Source organism: Pelodiscus sinensis, chromosome 20 (assembly GCF_049634645.1).
Source record: "Pelodiscus sinensis isolate JC-2024 chromosome 20, ASM4963464v1, whole genome shotgun sequence".
NCBI classification, from domain to species: domain Eukaryota; kingdom Metazoa; phylum Chordata; order Testudines; family Trionychidae; genus Pelodiscus; species Pelodiscus sinensis.
The window spans coordinates 2097162-2114582 of record NC_134730.1 but is presented as its reverse complement, the minus strand read 5'-3'; the positions used below and the strand labels follow the sequence as shown (position 1 = coordinate 2114582).

Here is a 17421-nt window from a genome sequence, read left to right as displayed (position 1 = left end):
AGACTCTCCAGCCAGTGCAGGGAGTCAGCAGGGTGTTAAGTGAAGGGCAAGAGAGACCTGGAGGGGTGAGGGGAAGGTGCGTTCCAGGGGAGCAAAAGGATAGAGAAACCCGAGGGGAACGCATCCCAACTCAAAGCTGCCTGCGCACCCGCGTGGGTTTGGGGATGACACTCGGAGCAGTGCACAGAGAGAGGCCCAGCCAGCGGAGGGAGGGGGGGCGCGCTCAACCCTCCCCAGCAGCTGCACGATGCAGCAATCCGGTGGCTGGGGTTGGCCTGGTCTGCTCTATGGACTTAGGTCAAAGCAAACAGCTTAGGCCCATCGACCATTGGCTGCCAGCTCCAGTGGTCCTGCCCCTCTCGGCTTCAGCTGCGCAGGGAGTGCTGGCTGCCCCCCCTTCCTGGGGTGTCTTGCCCTCCCCTTTGGCTGGGCTTGGCCTCTGGAACGGCGAGGCCTCCTAGCACTGGGCTGCCACGCCGCAGTGCCAGAACCGGGGCTGGTTCAGAAGTGGGCCCCTTTCATCCAGCCCCCCAGCGCTGCGTGAGCCTCTGAGAGGGGGAGGCCTGTTGGGCCGGATCTGGCGGAGGCCCCTCCGGGCAGCGACTGTGTGTGAAAAGGCTCCTTCCTGCTCTGTCCCTCAGCCAGTTCCGCACGTGTGAAAAAGCCGTGGCTTGTGCACGCCTGACGCCAGCGTTTCCCGGCTTCTCTCATGCCCACGTGCCCCACGTGCTGCCCTCGTGACTCGCTTCTCTCTCCCCACAGGGATTTCGTACCAGCGGCTGGTGAGGGCGGAGCAGGGACTGTCCGGGAAGAGCAACCAGAGCGCCACCATGTGAGTGCCGTGGCCAGGGGGTTGGATGGGGCTGCTCCGTGCGGTCTAGCAGCAGGTCTCCCTGGAGCCGTCACTGCGCCTTCCCAAATGCTCGTAATCCCTGGGCAGGTGCTGAGCCGAGCAGGCGGCCGTTAGCCGGAGCCATGGCTGGGGGGGTCGGGGTGAGGGCAGCACTAAAGGATGAGGCATTTGGATGACGTGGGAATTTCTGCGTCCCCTGGTGGGTCTGGGCTCCCTGCGGTTCTCGGGGGGCCAGTGTTCGCTGTTGCCCCAAAGGAGGACATGCGTGGGCTTGATGAGAACAGGGTAGGAAAATAGGGGCTGCTCTGTGGCACTCGCCCGGAACGGCTTCGCCCCGTCCGGGGCCGCAAGTTTGGCAGGATGCCTACGAGAGCCGTGAAAGCGCCGTCTCTTGACAAATGACCAAGGCAGCACGCAGTCGTCAGTGTGTGACCGAGACGGGGAATGCAGTGGGGGCTCGTCTGGGCCTCCAATCCCTCCCTCCTGGCGCTGTCACCTCCCCTGTAAATACGAACATCTGAGCACAGCCCTTTTCTCTCCCTACCTGGGTATTAGCCACAGCCACTGGCCCAGCCACGGCGGGGCCGCTCGTGTGTCTACTGGCTGCGTTTTGGAGTCCCGGCATGTCGGCACGCAAGCTGCGCTGCTTGAAATACGCCAGTGTGGTTAAGGCGGTACAACACCGCGCCTCCAGGAAGGCTGCAGTGGAAGAAGAATAAACTTGTTTTATATCAGGCTAGCTAACATTGTCTGGGAAAGGGACGAAATTATACTGGTATTAGGTGTATTAATGCCGGTGTAACCACAGGCACGCTAGGAGCCGTACCAGTAAAACTGTATTGGTAAAAAATAAAATCACCCCCTCCCCCCTAACAACAAAGGTAACTGGTAGAGACCAGAGCAACATCTGTGTATTGACCAGGCCTGGGCATTATACACAGCCTGTGCCCATTGCCAGAGCCTGTGGGTCTGCTGAGCCCCTGGTCCCGCAAAGCAGGGTTCAGCTGCCAGTACTGGTAGCCAATCCCAATGTCCAAGATGTTCTCCCAAGGCCAGTTTTGCTTCCCTTCTCTTACTCCATTGTCCCTTCAGTCCTCCCCCCGTGGCCTGTGATCCGTCCCCGGGAGACGGCAGGCACTCTGGGGCAGGGAGCCTGCGTCTGTCGCCTGGAAGGGCCACAGTGCTTTGTGCAGTCACAATGTTCCAGCTTCCTGCGCTGTGGCCACCCGCTGCCTGGCGCCGTGGGCAGCTTGTGCGGATGGGCAGCCTGGGGCCAGCGCGCTGGGGCCCGTCTGCCAAGCGCTAGCCAAGCAAAGCTGGTCTGGCGATCCCGTGGCTGTCGGAACACGTGTGCGCGGAGGGGAGAGCGTGGCAGGCCCGTGTGTGCACGGCGAACGGGGCACGGTGCCAGGCTTCTCCCAGACTCCTTGTTCCTGTTACGTGGAAGGATTTTGCCATCTGGTGGGTGCCTGAGGGATAGTTTGGAATGGATCGAACACCATGGTGCTAGCAGGGCGCCTCTTACTTCTTATGGCTGGGCCCGTGGCAGGTGCTGTCTGTGTAGCCCTGGAGCTGCAGCAAGTTGATTTTCTCTAGGCTCACTAACCCCCTCCCGTGTTGCCCGTAGCACGGTCCTGCTGCTCAACCCCTCGGAGGTGCAGAGCGAATACCTTTCCGTCGCCAAGAAGCTGAGCACCAGGGAGCACCCGCAGCACAACACCTTCCTCGTGCTCATTGGACACATCTACCAGGCCGCCTTTGGGACCCAGTGCGACATGGACAGCTTAAAGCACATCCTGAAGGTAGCGTGAGTGCCGCATCCCGCAGGGCGGGCCTTAAACAGCAGCACAGCAATCCTGTCCCCGCCACCCAGGGCGATTTTTCTGTGGGCTGTTAAGCAGTGGTCTCCGCCTCCCCAGAGATGGCTGCATTTCCACGTGGGGCAAGTGACCCTTGTGTGCAGGGGTGGGTTTGGTTGCACAGACCTTCTAGGAATGTCCGTTGTCTGGTGAGTTGCACGAGGGACGTGAGATCTTGCCGCAGCGCAATTCAGAAGGTGGAGCTATTGCTCATTCCCACGAGTTTACAACGCCACTGTGGGAAATCATGATGAGCAGGGCTGGTGGCGTCAGTCAAATCCTTTTTTATGGCAATCCCAGGGTTTCAGCAATGATTTCTCATGGGGAAATTGTCACTTTATTTTTTGTTTAATGACATTTGGAATAAAACATTTAAAAATACTTTGGGGGACTTTTTTTGTGAAAGCGAGGGCGGAAAGTCCCATTTTTTCTCACTACTTTGCTCCTTCACCTTGCCTTGCCTGGCCTTCTCATTCTTTTAACCTGTTGGGGAAAAAAGGTGGCAAAAGGCAAATAGGAGGGGAAGGGAGTGAAGAGTCCTAAAATTCTAAGTAAACAAAAATTCCCATTTTCTTCAAAAAGGGGTTTGAATTCCCCTCCCCCTTAATTGTTCGAATGCAATTAAGACATTTCCCCCAAAAAGCTTCCCTAGGGGCCAGAAGGCGGATTCTCCTGTCTCTGGCTAGGAGTCTGTCTAGACGCGGTGGGTTCTGCTTGCTGGTGAGAGACCCGCATGTTGCCAAGCTGGCTCTGAATCTCTGTGCTCTCTCTAGTCCAAGACGGTGGAGGAGCTCTCGGAGATCCATTCTCGCAGCACAGAAGCTCAGGAGCTGGCAGCTGTTACCAGCGACCCTATGGCAGCCAGGGAGCAGCTGCAGTCCATGCTGCGGGACATCGGGGCAGCGGCAGGCTTCCCGAAGATCACAGGTAGGGGAGCCGGGGGGCTGTTCTGTGTGATGTGCCGGGTGTCTCTCCGGCGCTCTGCATGTTCGTTAGCTGCTCTGTCCTGAGAGATTAGGAGTGAACGCCGCAAAGTATGAAATCCTCGGTCAGACTGTTTCAAAGGTAGAACAAAAATACCCTGATGTGGCTCGCTCCGTCACGCCGATCTGGGTTTGTTTTCGTGCTTGTTTCTTTTTCTGCTGCAGAATCTCAACGTTTATTTTTAAAAATGTCTCCAGCCCTTAATGGTTAGGGAGGAAACATTCAGACTCCAGACCGATTGTAACGGTGACATCTGCCCGGGACTGCAGGCTGCCTGGGAGCTCTGAACTGCCCCATTCATCTCAGAGCGTCAGTGCTGATGCCTGGCACAGAACGCTTTAAACATCCGCTTGTGAACTTTCTCACAGCTGCTGAAAGCATGCACGAGAGAATGGCTGACTATAGGGTGACGGTCTGTGCAATCAGCTGTGAGCAGTGACCCTGCATGGTGTCATGACTGAGTGTAGCATGGGTTGTGGGTGGAGTTGGGGAGTAGGGATGTAAAAGTGTAACCGTATAAGCATAAGCTTATCAGTTACCATAACAGTTACAGGCCAGCTCCCAGCCCTACTCCTGGGGAGCCAGCTGCCACCCTACGCTGCTGCCTCTGTATCAGAGGCAGCAGCAGGTTCCCCAGGAGCAGGCCAGAAGGTGGGAACCAGCATGTGCTGGGAACCGGCTAGAAAGCTGGCTTTCGGCTCCTAGGAAGCCGGCTGCTCCCTCAAATTGCAGGCTCTGCAGTATAAGCTTTATTTACAGCAGAGTCAGCAGCATGTAGCCACTAAGAATTTTAGCAGTTACATGGTTGCCTAATTACCCGCTTTTTAGCATCCCTGTTGGAGAGCTACATCTGTATTCCAACCTGATCTCTGGACCCAGCAAGCCAGAGAGGTGGACTGGAGCACAAAACGGCATCCCAGCCCCACTGAGGGGCACAGAGTCCAAGGAGCCCTGCTGAGCTTGGCAGAGGCGGTTTGGTTTAATACTGGCACCGTCTGTGGCGGGAAGATTCTCGCGCTGTCGTGCTAAATGGGTGGAGCTCAGTTTGTGGGAGGAGCTAATGAGAATTCACTGCTCCCTCCTCTCTTCACATTTCTCCCCGGCTGTTAGAATGATTCGGGGGGGGGGGGGGTGCTGGGTGTTCGCCGCTCACCGGTGCTCATTTAAACTGGCCATGGATACATTTTGGCTGGAAATGAAAGACAGTTTCTCACCATCAGAGGAGGGAGGTTCCGTGGAAGGGCGGTGAATGATCTAAGTGGTTTGGGGGTGGAGCTTGTTGAATTTATGAATGGGATTCTGTGGTGGGGCTCTGTGGTAGCCGGGGAAGTGGACTCAGTGGTGCCAGAGGCACCTTTCCACCCAATGTTCCTAACTTGCCACTTGCTCTTCTCCCCTCTCAGGGGTGGCCCAGTCGCATAAACTGCACACGGTGCCCATCCCCGTTGCTCGATGCTACACCTACACCTGGGACCAGGATAACTTCGGTAAGGCTAAAACTCACCCAGGTGGGCCGAGGAAGAACTCCCCTGGCCCACGTGGTGCAGGCCTGCCACGGGAGCTGCATTGTGGGAAGTGCAGGCCCCATGGCAGAGGCCCGATTCCAGAGGCTCTCAAGGCCCGATCTTGCAAACGCGCACGTGCTGAATTGGAAATGCATCGAAGCCCACGGTGCCACTTGCAGGACTAAGATAAACAAGTCCGTGGAGGGTTGCAGGACTGAAGCCTGGCTCTGTGCAGGGCTGGAATCTTCCTGTGTTCTAGAATGTCGAGAATGTCCAGAGAAATCATGGCCTTTGATATTGACAGTGCACGTTGCTGGAACCTACCCAGTACTGGGATGGCACATTCTCTGGAGCAGGATTTGCCTTCAGTTCTGTCTGCCCAGTTCCCAGCACAAAGAAGACCTGGTCTGTGCCTGCAGCAAGTCAGAACTACCACAGTGCAGACAATAATAATGCAGCCATAACAGGGCCAGGCAGCCTGGGGCCAGCTAGGGAGAGGTCAGATGATTGCCATAAAGGACTGAAAGGATCAGTTGCAGGCAGGGTGTTGGCTTCTGGCGGGCCCTGGAGCTGGGGAATGTCCTTGGGTCCCTGATGCTTTGGTCTTGGAAATAAACTCTGTTATTGGTGCGTTTTGCATGCAAAGTACTAAGCTCACATCTCAAGGCAGGGCTCTGAAAGAGACGTGAGGCGTGGCATTGGCCCTTTCCGGGCTGGGCAGACAGGCCAGGCCAAATTGTACCTCCCCCCCCGCGTGCCTAGTGGCGCTCCCGTTGCAGAAGGCTGCCTTGGTTCTGGAGGGGCAAGTTGTGCTGAAAACAGGCGTGGAGCTGCAGCAGCAGAAGCAGTGGGGGGGTAGCCCCCTGCAGTCCGTGCCTGTGGCCATGGATGGGTGCGTACTCAGGTGGCTGGCCCCTGGCACTTCAGCGGGGTGCTCTGTTTTGAGCGCGCTGTCTCGATGGACGCTAGTGCGGCCCATCTCCTCGCGCTGGGAATTTCACCCCCAGCTCCAGTGCGTGTGCCTCTTGAGCAACGAAACACTAGGGGGTTCCATAGTCCTCCGGGCAAGGCCAGGTGATTGTGTGTTTTTTGTGCCTGGTCATTTCCACTCTCCCGCCCTGTGGCAATCGTGCATGGTTACTCCCAGGCCCTGCTGGGGGCAAATCGCCGGGTGTCTGTGCAGATTCGACACTCGGTGCTCCATCGAGTCTGTCGCTTTGGAAAACTGCTGGCCCCCGCAGCCTCCCCGGGGCGTGTCTGTTTCGTTCTTTTCAGCAAGTGTATTTTTGTCAGGGAGCTAGCTTCCATCAGCTGGCGTTAGCACTTTCCTCCCTGGCTGGCGGGCTTGAGTCAAGCACTTTTTAATGGTGACCGTAAGTAGCAGAACTAGCTGACAACCCGATTGGACAGGAAGCGAAGCCAATGTCAGTTTATCTGGGCTTTTGAAAACCCAAACGACACACGAACTTCCGTTCGAAAAGGAAACCGGTTTCTGTTTCAGACTTTTTTTTGCAGAATAAATTTCATTGGTATGGAACAGTTTTCAGGAAAGTGAGTTTAGATTTTGACAAAACTTATTATTTTTCATTCACAACTATTTTGGTCAAACCCCATTGGTAGCCTCTAACAAGACGACTTCTGGGCACAAGTGCACCTGGGATTGGCGTGTGGAATCACAACGGGGGGTTGGAAGTTCCACCACGGCTCACGTGAGGCTGCACCAGGTGCAGGAGAACGCACCTTGGACAGAGGATTCTCCTTCATTGGGCCTAGGGTGGATGGGCTGGGGGGCCCGTTGTGCCCCTCCCGTCTCCCATGTGGTGGTGCTTAGGATCCTGTGTTGGCTCTGACTCTTTCAGATATCCTCAGAGACGTCCTGGACCAGGAGCGCAGTGTTCTCCAGCCAATGCCCGTGGAGGTGGAGGTGGAGGTAGAAGTGGAGGTGGAAGTGGAGGAAGAAGACGAGACGGAAATCGATGGCTGTTCTCCCCAGAGGGACTCCCTCCTTTCCTCCATCTCGGCCGTTTCCAAGGACTCCATGTATTCAGCATTGTCAGAGGAGGCGGTGAAGCATTCGCGGATCTCGCTCCTATCCACCGCTTCCAGGGACTCCATCTCGGAGCTGTCTGTGGTCTCCAGGAGGTCCCTGACGACCTTTGTCTCCAGCCTCAAAGACTGCATGGACAGCGGCTATGCTGAAGACAGTGACGAGAGCTGTCTAGAGCAGGTGGGGCGGCAGGACCTGAAGGAGGAGAAGACTCTTCACAGACAGAGTCAGAGGCTGGCCAGCAAAATCTGCAAGCTCTTCAAGAGCAAAAGCCAGCTGATGCTGCGGAGGGAATTCCCGGAATATCCCGACACTGGCTCACTCTCCCTGCCTCTGCGGCGGGCCGAGAGCCTGTGCAACCCACAGGCCACGCAACCCATCCCGGCGCGGTCCCGGAGGGCTCTCTCCCTGCCCCAGCACGTGCTGAGCCAGCGGCTCCCGCAGCCCCACCCCATGCAGAACGTGCGTGTCCAGCGCAGGCCCTTCCTGAGCTGCGATGAAGATACCCCGGTCTCCACGCTGCGTGTGGTGGTCTTCGGGTCCGACCGCATCTCGGGGAAAGTGGCCCGGGCCTACCGGAACCTGAGGTGAGTGGGACAGTGTGGGAGGAACCTGCCTCCCGTCCCTCGTACGTCCTTACCCAGCCCCCACCACACCGCCGTAGGCCTCGGGGGCCTGCTCTCCAGGAGAGGTGGGTCCCAGAGCCAGTGGCCACGCTCAGGCGCGGCCCGCACTGTGAGGCAATCGCGGGGTCCCGCTTGGTTAGCCTGCGGGTCTGCGGCCGGGTACGTTCCTTCCACCACGCCGAGCGCTGACCCCTCGCGGTGGGCGTCACTGCAGGGCAGTGCCTCGCGCCGTGTGAACGTGTCACCGAAGGCTGGTCCCTGCCCCGGAGCGCTCGTGAGCTCAGTGGACAGTGGGGACCGCGCCTGCGCTGTCTGTTTCCCTCACCGTATGCGTGACTGGGGGGGGCTGGGACCAGGCCCGTGTCCTCGCGGCCTGGCTGCGGCCCTGCCTCGTGCGTGGTGACACAGCGCTCTCCTTCCCTCCCCTGTGCCAGGCTACAAGAAATCAATTGCCCATTACTGACAAGGTACTTCAAGCTCCAGTTTTTCTACATCCCAGTGAAGAGGAGCTGCCTTACCTCATCTGCATCACTGACACAGCCGCCTCCTTCTCCGAGAGACCCTCACCTCAGAGCCTCAGGGCAACGGGTACGTGCTGGGCCTGCCGGGGACCAGCTCCCGGTGCGGGGACCTGCCTGCAGCTCACCAGCAGCCAGGTCCCCTCAGAGGCGCTGAACGGCCAAGTGGACCTTCAGCGGATGTCAGGGAGCTGACCGCTTCTGCGGGCCCCAGGCAAGAAGGGGGGCAGCTTGGTGCTCCCAGAACCCCCCCCCCCCCCCCCCAGCCCTCAGAGCCACTCGGAGCACGCAGTGCGGCACTCTGGCGGCGATTTAAAGGGCCTGGGCTCCAGCCACCACTGCTGCAGTAGGGACAACATCCCTCTTGACCCCCTCCCCCCCGGCCCTGTCAGCGGGCCTGGCTGCCATGGCCACAGCCGCGGGAGTTTCAGGTCGGTGTAGGCATCTCCTGAGCGTCTGTGTCTGCTTTCAGGAGCCTGGCTCAGCGGGGGGGCAAAGCAGCACCAACGAAATCTCCCACTACATTGGGATGCTGGACCCATGGTACGAGCGCAACGTTCTCGGGCTAATTAACCTGCCCACGGACGTCCTGTGTCAGGTATGTCCGGGAGCCCCAGGGGAAGCGAGCTTGGCTTTGGGCCCTTCCCCCCACCCCCTTCTGTGTGTCGGCCTGGGGTCGGGGCAGGGTCTCTCCCCTTCGTTTGGACTATCCACCCTCAGCTGCCAGCGCTGGACCAGCTGGGCTGATGGGTAGCCCAGGAGGGGTCTAGCTTCGAGCTGTCCTGCGAGCTCCAGGCTGTCCGGCTGGTGAACGTTGCTGCCTCTGGGGAGCAGCTGGTCCCAGCCTGACCCACCCTGTTTCTCTGCCCCTTTTGCGAGTCCGTTCGCAGGACAGGGCACGGGAGGCCAGGGTCCCACCAGCCCTGCTGTGCGTGGGGAGACCTGCTGGCCTATAGGGGACTGAGGGGGAAACTCGGCACGAACCGCGTTCTCGCCAGGACTCCCCGCGCTGGCGTCTGGCCGCTGCCCCTGTTTGGAGGGTTTTAGTCTCCAGGGCTGTGACCCCAGCGCCCACGGCCCCCTGCTGAACGGCGGGTGCAGAGCGAGCTTCCATTGTCCCCCTTGTGCCGATGCCAGCAATCCGCCAAGCCTGAGGTGGAGCCTCTGGAGGACGCCGGGGAGCAGCTGCCCATCCTGGCGGACATGGTGCTTTACTACTGCCGGTTCGCTACTCGCCCCGTGCTGCTGCCGCTCTACCAGACAAAGGTAGGCAGGGCTGGGCCTGGCCGCCCCACCGTGCCCGGGGATCGTGGGGACCTCACAGCTCCAGGGCCAACCTCCGCCAGGCAAAGGGCTCCCCAGGACTGAGATATCCATGATGCTCCAGGGTTCGGCCAGCCCCGCCCCTCGCTTGGCCAGCACGGCCTGGGGAGACTGCGATGGAACGTCGAACCCCCGCTAGAGCTCACGAGATGTACTTCCCTTACTGGGGGTAGCTAATGGCTCTTGGACTGATGCCCCTGTGAACCCTGGTGATGGAGCTGGTGTGGGAGGCTTCTCAGGGCTAAAGCCATGCTGGCTTTCCTATTAACCCCCAATGACCTCCAGCGATACCAGTGCTGCTGCTGTTGTGGAATGTAGCGGTACCCAGCTTCCTGGAGATGGTTGAAGTGTGGCCCAGATCACACCAGAACGTCTCCAGCCTCCCTGCTCAGCTCTCTCCAGAGGCCCAGGTCCCAAAGGGCTAAGTCTGCACTGTGCTGGTTTTGTGCAAGAAACAGGCAAATGAGGCTGTGTGTGGAATATCGCCGCGCCTCATTCGCTGCTTTTTGCACAAGAGGCTTTTGCGTAAGAACCCTTATTCCTCAAAAAATGAGCTTACCAGGTGCCTGCGCAAAAGGGGTTTTTTGCGCCAAACGGACACGTCTACACTGCCTCTTTTTGCGCAAAAAGCATCGGAAGAGAATATGCCAATGAAGCGCGAGAAGTTGCTAATGAGCACTTCATTTGCATTGCCTCTTCCGCCAAAACGAGGCAGTGTGGACGTAGCCTAAGAGAGGTCCCAGGAACAACTTCCCAGCTCCCTTGTGTCCCCCTCTCCCTATACGGGTGGATCTCACCAGCGCTAACGGTCACACGCGCGCCTGGCGGCTATTGCTGCGCTTTGCTTTCTGAAACCCCCGAGTCCTGCCAAGCGCCTGCTCTCCAAAGCCTGCTCTGCCCAGCATCAGAGCTTGAGAGCGAGGTTCTTGCCGCCTTGGTGCTCTGATCAGCTGGTGTTGGGTGTGGGATGGATGCAGAGGTGGTGCTGGTAGCAGGCGTTTCCCGGAGTAGGGTTGCTGTGCCTTGACCTGCTAGGATTGTCCAGCTTTAGGGATTCTCTTTCCTTGTACTGCTTCCTTTGAAGGCTTTGGGCTACTAGGACACCCTCATTGGGCATGGCATTCCTAAGGCATCTCTCTCTCTCCTCTCCATCCCCGGACAGCTAACCTTCATTGGTGGGGAGCAGAAGACTGAAGTCTTCGTTCACTCCCTCGAATTGGGCCATTCGGCTGCCACACGGGCCATCAGGGCGTCTGGTAGGTATCACATCTGGACACAGATGTTTTCCTTGACTTCCCAATGCCTTCTGCGTCACAAGTTCTGTAGTGATAGGATGGCAGCTTTAGAAATGAGGGCACAGATAGACTTCATGGTGAATGCTTAATAACTAGGTCTTGGGGGAATCTAGGACAATCCAGATGAAATGCACAGACTCATCGGAGCAACGTGTGGTGGGCAGGTGGCTAGGAGAATGTTACTTCAATAAACTCTGGTCAGTGATCTGGGTTATAGACTGGGATTTTGCAAAGTCAGAAACTAAAGTATCATGAAACCAACTTTTTCCCTTCTGTAGCAATCTTCACACCTTTTGTTTCTCGGGGAAGCTCTTTGTTACTTTTACTTTGATCCACAGTTAATTTATTTTAAAATATAGCTACAAACGAGCTCCTTCCTCAGGTCCTGGCACATCCTGGAGATGTCTTGGAAGTCAGCATGTCTTCTATGTTTTGTTTTGGTCTTTATTTACTCGCAGTTTCTCTTTCTGTCCTGATATTTCAGTTATAAAACTTCTTGCTTATGCTTTTGTAAACTTTAATGAGACACAGGAAATAAGCTGATGGGTTCACAGATCTTTAAACACAGGAAATATTGTTTAATAGCTACTACCACAGACACACAAGTAGGCATCCACACAACTTCAGTTCTAATTTTATCTCTCTTGTTTACCAAAGACCACGTTCTGTTTGGAGTTCTGTGGAGCTCTTTGTAGCTGTCTAGTGGCTAAATCATATATTGCAAGCACACACATGATTTGTTTTTTCCTTTTTTGTGTTCTAACTTCCTCTTCCTGTCTCCAAGTAGAGCTTAGATAGTGCACTGCTCTCCATTTAACTAGTTGGCCATGCTCTCATTCCTACGGGCTTATGCTTCAGGTTAATCTTCAATAATAGACCGCGTCAACCATTTTCATCATTAAACAGGGCATGATATTTAACTGGGTTTTGATGATGCAGTTTTGCACCCACCCTTTTGCACCTGCAGTCATTTTGCCTAGAAAAAGCATCAGTAAACTTCAGGCCTACTTTAATCTGGGTACAAATGCTATTTTTAACCGGTTTACACATGGGAGGGGGCCTGCCAAGCCTGCTACGCCATGGGCAGCTCTGGCCAGGCTGATTACCACCAGTTAACCGGTTACTGGTGAGCCTGATGCTTAGCAGGTAACCAGCTACATCCCAAAAGGAGGCCTCACTGATAAGCAAGCCCCTTACAGCTTTGTATTTTCCCCAAGATCCAACTTTTACCCAAGAGCTCCTGCTAGTTTAATGAATTTTTTTCATTCTGAGGAGCGGGCTCTAGCGACTTATTGTATTTTATGCTAAAACTCCCCATGCGTTTGTTCACGTCACACAGCTAACCTCTTTGCTCCTCCGTCACCGTCTGATAAAACACCCGCAGGGTGGCTGATAGCGTGTAACAAATAGGTGAACGCTGATCCGCCCCTTCTGTGGCTTGGCTGCACAGGCCTGCTGCACAGCATGTTTGGACACACACGACGATGGCTGGAAGTGGGAGTGGGTGTCAGCCTTGGCAGTGAATAGTAGAGCCCCCTAAGACCACGGTTTGAGGCCCACTGAAGGTCTGACGTGAAGTATTTGGTGGTTGTAGCTCTATCCTTCGCCGGCAATGGGCTTTATCGGCCCAGCCCCCCCACACAGCGGGGAAGTGCCTCATCTTTCTTCTGAACGGGTTCACCGCCAGTAGCGATGCCCCATTGGGCTTTGTGACAAGCTGGGGTTCTCCGAGGCCACGTGTTCTGCCGTCTCGAGGGAGAGTGAGGAGCTAGACTCACCAGAAGTGGGGCTAAGGTGAACGCGTATTGAAGGGTGGGGAGAGAGGAGGTTGTGGTGTGACTGCAGCGTCTGTTTGTATCGCAAAGGTCCAGGCAGCAAACGGCTGGGAATAGACGGTGACCGAGAAGCAATCCCACTCACACTACAAATCGACCATCGAAAGGTAACCGGGCGGGAGTCATGGGGGGACCAAGACTGCAGAAATCTCTTCAGCGTTGCGGGTACCTCCACTGAGCCCGAGACTTTAGTAGGGTGCATGAAGGAAATCACGCTAGGGGACTTCAAAAACAACCAATGGCCCTGTAGCTCCTTAGGGTATGTCTACACTACCCCCCTAGTTCGAACTAGGGTGGTTAATGTAGTCATACGAACTTGCAAATGAAGCCTGGGATTTGAATTTCCCGGGCTTCATTTGCATGTTGCCGGGCGCTGCCATTTTTAAATGCCGGCTAGTTCGGACTCCGTGCCCGCGGCTACACGGGGCATGAACTAGGTAGTTCGAACTACCTCCTCGTGGAATGAGGAGTAACGGTAGTTCGAACTAGGAAGCCTAGTTCAAACTACCTAGTTCGTGCCCCGTGTAGCCGTGCTGCACGGGGTTCGAACCAGCGGGGATTTAAAAATGGCGGCTCCCCGCTTATGCAAATGAAACCCGGGAAATTCAAATCCCGGGCTTCATTTGCAAGTGCGGTATGCCGACATTACCCCGCTAGTTCGAACTAGGAGGGTAGTGTAGACATACCCCTAGAGAAGAGAAAGTCGAGGTGCGGGGAGTGGATAACAGTCTTCAAAGGGCTGTTCTAAGGAGAGCAAAGAGAACGTGATCGCTTGTGCTCCAGATCCACAAAGTGCAGGGCAAGGCGTGAGTGGCAAAGTTTTCAGCAAGGGAGGTTTGGGTTAGATATTTAGGGTTCTAACGTTAAGCCCTGGCGCAGGTGACCTAAGGAGGTTGTGGAATCCCCGTCAATGGAGGTTTTAAGAACAGCCTGGACAGACGCCTGCCTGGGATGGTCTAGCTTTGGTGCTACCTCAGTGTTGGGGGATGACCTGATGACCTCTTGGGGTCCCTTCCAGGCTGGCGTTTCTGGGATTCTCTGCTTAGGGGAGTGTGTGGATATCAACTGATGGGGAAGGGGTGAGCATATCTTGCGCTTCAGGGCCAAAGCGGGATCACAGTGTAAAGGAGTTGAAAGCACTTTAGCTCCTTGCCCTCTACTTCCTTCATTTCCAATGGTGACCTCCAGGCAAGCGGGAAGGGCGGTGGGCCCTCTATAAATACTGGGTCTTGTGTCCGCTGGTGGATTTCCCAACTGAAATAGCAAGAATCCTGAGAACAAGCTCTGCCTGTCGATAACAATCCTGTTATTGCCAATTCAGCCCCCTATGCAGCTCTGGAGCATATACCTGCTACCGGCATGGACGGGCAGCTTGGTCTCTGGTAGTTTGAGATCTCAGCAAGTACGTTTAATGGCTGCTAAAATTACCAGAACCATCCACTCGGTGGAAATCCAGTTCTGAGCTGTATCGGCCAGATCAGAGATGGGGCAGAGCAGTGTCAGTGTAACCCCCACCCCCTTCTCTGACTTTTGCCTGGTCCCCACAGACAGCAGCTAGTGGAAGGAGCCGCTCCATTAGGGCTCAAAAGAGCTGCACCTCTGTCAACCTCAGCAAGGCCTGTAAAAAGTACGAGGAGCTCGGTGAGTGCGGGTGACCTTAAACCGTCACATGGGGCGGGGGTGGCGGTGCTTCTGGTGTGTGTGTGTGTGTGTGTGTGTGTGTGTGTGTGTGTGTGTGTGTGTGTGTGTGCGCGCACCTTCTTTGGGGTGAAAGGGCACTGCCCAGAGCCTTCCCCAGAGGGCATCACTCGCGGCCCTGTGATCCCAACGTCCCTCCACTAGGAACAGACCCCGGACAAACAGCTCCTCTCATGCAGGCAGTAGAACGGCCATGGGAGGATGGCAGCCTTCGGTCTGGGATGAAAAGGGTGACCGAGGTGAACGCTCTCATGTCCCATTAACAAATCTCACAGCCAGGCTTGAAAATTGTGTCCGGATCCATCGGGCACAGTGTGCGGATGCACGTAGGATACACGCACCGCGCTCCCACGCCTGGCACCGGCAGCACGTGGATACAGCTCTGCCATAGGATGCAGAAACCAGAGTTGAGCAGGCTTGAGACTGTCTGGCGGGGTATCTCCAGTAAACAATGCGAGGAGTAACATGTTCTGTTTTGCCACATTGCTCCATGTGGTGCTCAACTCATGCAAATTTGCAACTGGGGCCAACTGGTCAGCTGGATCAGTAGCCCACTTCGTCAGATGCATGTAGTGGAAATTTCCAGAGGCAGGTTCATCTTCAAGTTGACACAATCAACTCAGGATTAAACAAAGACTGTGAATGGCTCGCTAACTACAAACGCAGCTTCTGCTCTCTTGGAATTCACACCTCCAGATCAGCAGCTAGAAGTGGGCCTCATCCTCCTTGACTGGATCTACCTCGTCATCTCCTGCCTGATCCTGGCCTGCATATTTCTACCTGCCTCTGGAAATTTCCACTACCTGCATCTGACGAAGCGGGTCTTTGCCCACGAAAGCTCATGCTCCTACACTTCAGTTAGTCTATAAGGTGCCACAGGACTCCTCGTCGCTTTTGCAGATTCAGACTAACAGGGCTCCCCCTCTGATACTTGACTCCAGCAGTGTAGACCTGGCCTTAGATTTTCGTTGCATTAACCGGTTTGGCCACACGATGTCACTGGAGCTCCGGCCGCAGGCTGCTCGCAAGCTACCTGAAAGGTGCCAGGACATGAAAGTTACCTGGTCGCTTGGGCCTGCCTCAGCTTTTTGTTCCAGCCAGTGTTGCAATTCCCACTTCATGGATCTGATCTTTTGTAGCTCCAGTGAAGTTCATTGGCTTTCAGGGCAAGGTGTGTAAAGCTGGGTCGTGTTTGAGGCCGGAGATTGCTAAGTATTTCCTCCCGGGGTGTGTGGGTGGGTGGGTGTGTGTGTGTGTGTGTGTGTGTGTGTGTGTGTGTCAGTGAGAGGAGGCTGGAAGGAACCTCTGTTTGATTTAGCTCAGGTTGTATAGCAGAACAGTGCCTTGTTCTGTGCCCTCCGTGCCAAGATAGATCATTATCTCGGTTGAGCTGGGATTTGGACTCTCCTGGCTCACAACAGTCGTGATGCTCCGGTGACCGCTGGGGATTTCCTGCACAAACAACAGTCACACTAAGTTCCTGTATTAATCTCCCTTTCCAGCGGTCGCTGGCATTTTAAGGCTTCAGGGCTGGATGTGTGACTGCTGGACTGGCCCACGCAAAGGGGGAAGGAAGCTGGTGCGCTGCCCCAGCAAGGGGCTGGCCGTCCGGGGCATGCAGCTGCGCTAGGAGGAGCGCGCTCCTCGCCGGACTCCCGGGGCTCTCCTGCAGGCTGCTGCGCTGAGCAGCAGGCGGGTTAAAGGTCCAGCGGGGGGTGCACCCCACACTGGTCTGGGACTGCTCCAACCTTCCCCACCCCAGATCATCCTTTAGGAAGGCCAGGCGGGGCTGAAGCCTTCCCTGCTAGTTGCTTGCTGAGTCGGCCCCAGCTCGGGGCGGGGCAGGGCTACGCCATCGGTGCCAGGGGCCGTGCCCTCGGGGCGGGGCGGGGCTACGCCGTCGGTGCCAGGGGCCGTGCCCTCGGGGCGGGGCGGGGCTACGCCGTCGGTGCCAGGGGCCATGCCCTCGGGGCGGGGCGGGGCTACGCCGTCGGTGCCAGGGGCCATGCCCTCGGGGCGGGGCGGGGCTACGCCATCGGTGCCAGGGGCCATGCCCTTGGGCGGGGCGGGGCTACGCCGTCGGTGCCAGGGGCCGTGCCCTTGGGGAGGGGCGGGGCTACGCCGTCGGTGCCAGGGGCCGTGCCCTCGGGCGGGGCGGGGCTACGCCGTCGGTGCCAGGGGCCGTGCCCTCGGGCGGGGCGGGGCTACGCCATCGGTGCCAGGGGCCGTGCCCTCGGGGCGGGGCGGGGCTACGCCGTCGGTGCCAGGGGCCGTGCCCTCGGGGCGGGGCGGGGCTACGCCATCGGTGCCAGGGGCCATGCCCTTGGGCGGGGCGGGGCTACGTCGTCGGTGCCAGGGGCCGTGCCCTCGGGCGGGGCGGGGCTACGCCGTCGGTGCCAGGGGCCGTGCCCTCGGGCGGGGCGGGGCTACGCCGTCGGTGCCAGGGGCCGTGCCCTCGGGCGGGGCGGGGCTACGCCGTCGGTGCCAGGGGCCGTGCCCTCGGGCCGGGGCGGGGCTACGCCGTCGGTGCCAGGGGCCGTGCCCTCGGGGAGGGGTGGGGCTACGCCATCGGTGCCAGGGGCCGTGCCCTCGGGGCGGGGCTACGCCGTCGGTGCCAGGGGCCGTGCCCTCGGGGCGGGGCGGGGCTACGCCGTCGGTGCCAGGGAGACCGTTTAAATGAAAATCCAAATCCTTGTGCATCGCCCAAGCCGCCCCCTTCCTGTGTTCCAGACCCGAAAACGGAGAGTCTGACTGTCACCATAACCGAGGTCGTCAAGCGGCAAAACTCCAAGTCAAAGAAAAGCTTCAATCAGGTGAGTGGGGCTGGGAAGGGGAGAGTATCCTTAGCTCTGGCCCTGTTGAGGGAGGGGCAGGGGCA

General features: G+C 57.3%; 1 protein-coding gene across 3 annotated transcripts in view; it reads left to right on the top strand.

Moving 5' to 3' along the window:
* PIK3R5 (phosphoinositide-3-kinase regulatory subunit 5) overlaps positions 1-17421 on the top strand; it is a 114503-nt gene that overhangs the window by 90912 nt on the left and 6170 nt on the right. For all 3 annotated transcript variants that reach the window (XM_075903478.1, XM_075903477.1, XM_075903479.1), the window contains exons 6-17: positions 763-832; positions 2481-2655; positions 3486-3639; positions 5100-5183; positions 7061-7835; positions 8309-8462; positions 8865-8990; positions 9530-9658; positions 10878-10971; positions 12876-12952; positions 14393-14486; positions 17274-17356. In XM_075903478.1, coding sequence (XP_075759593.1) covers positions 763-832; positions 2481-2655; positions 3486-3639; positions 5100-5183; positions 7061-7835; positions 8309-8462; positions 8865-8990; positions 9530-9658; positions 10878-10971; positions 12876-12952; positions 14393-14486; positions 17274-17356 — 2015 coding nt within the window. The remainder of the gene's footprint in view (positions 1-762; positions 833-2480; positions 2656-3485; positions 3640-5099; positions 5184-7060; positions 7836-8308; positions 8463-8864; positions 8991-9529; positions 9659-10877; positions 10972-12875; positions 12953-14392; positions 14487-17273; positions 17357-17421) is intronic.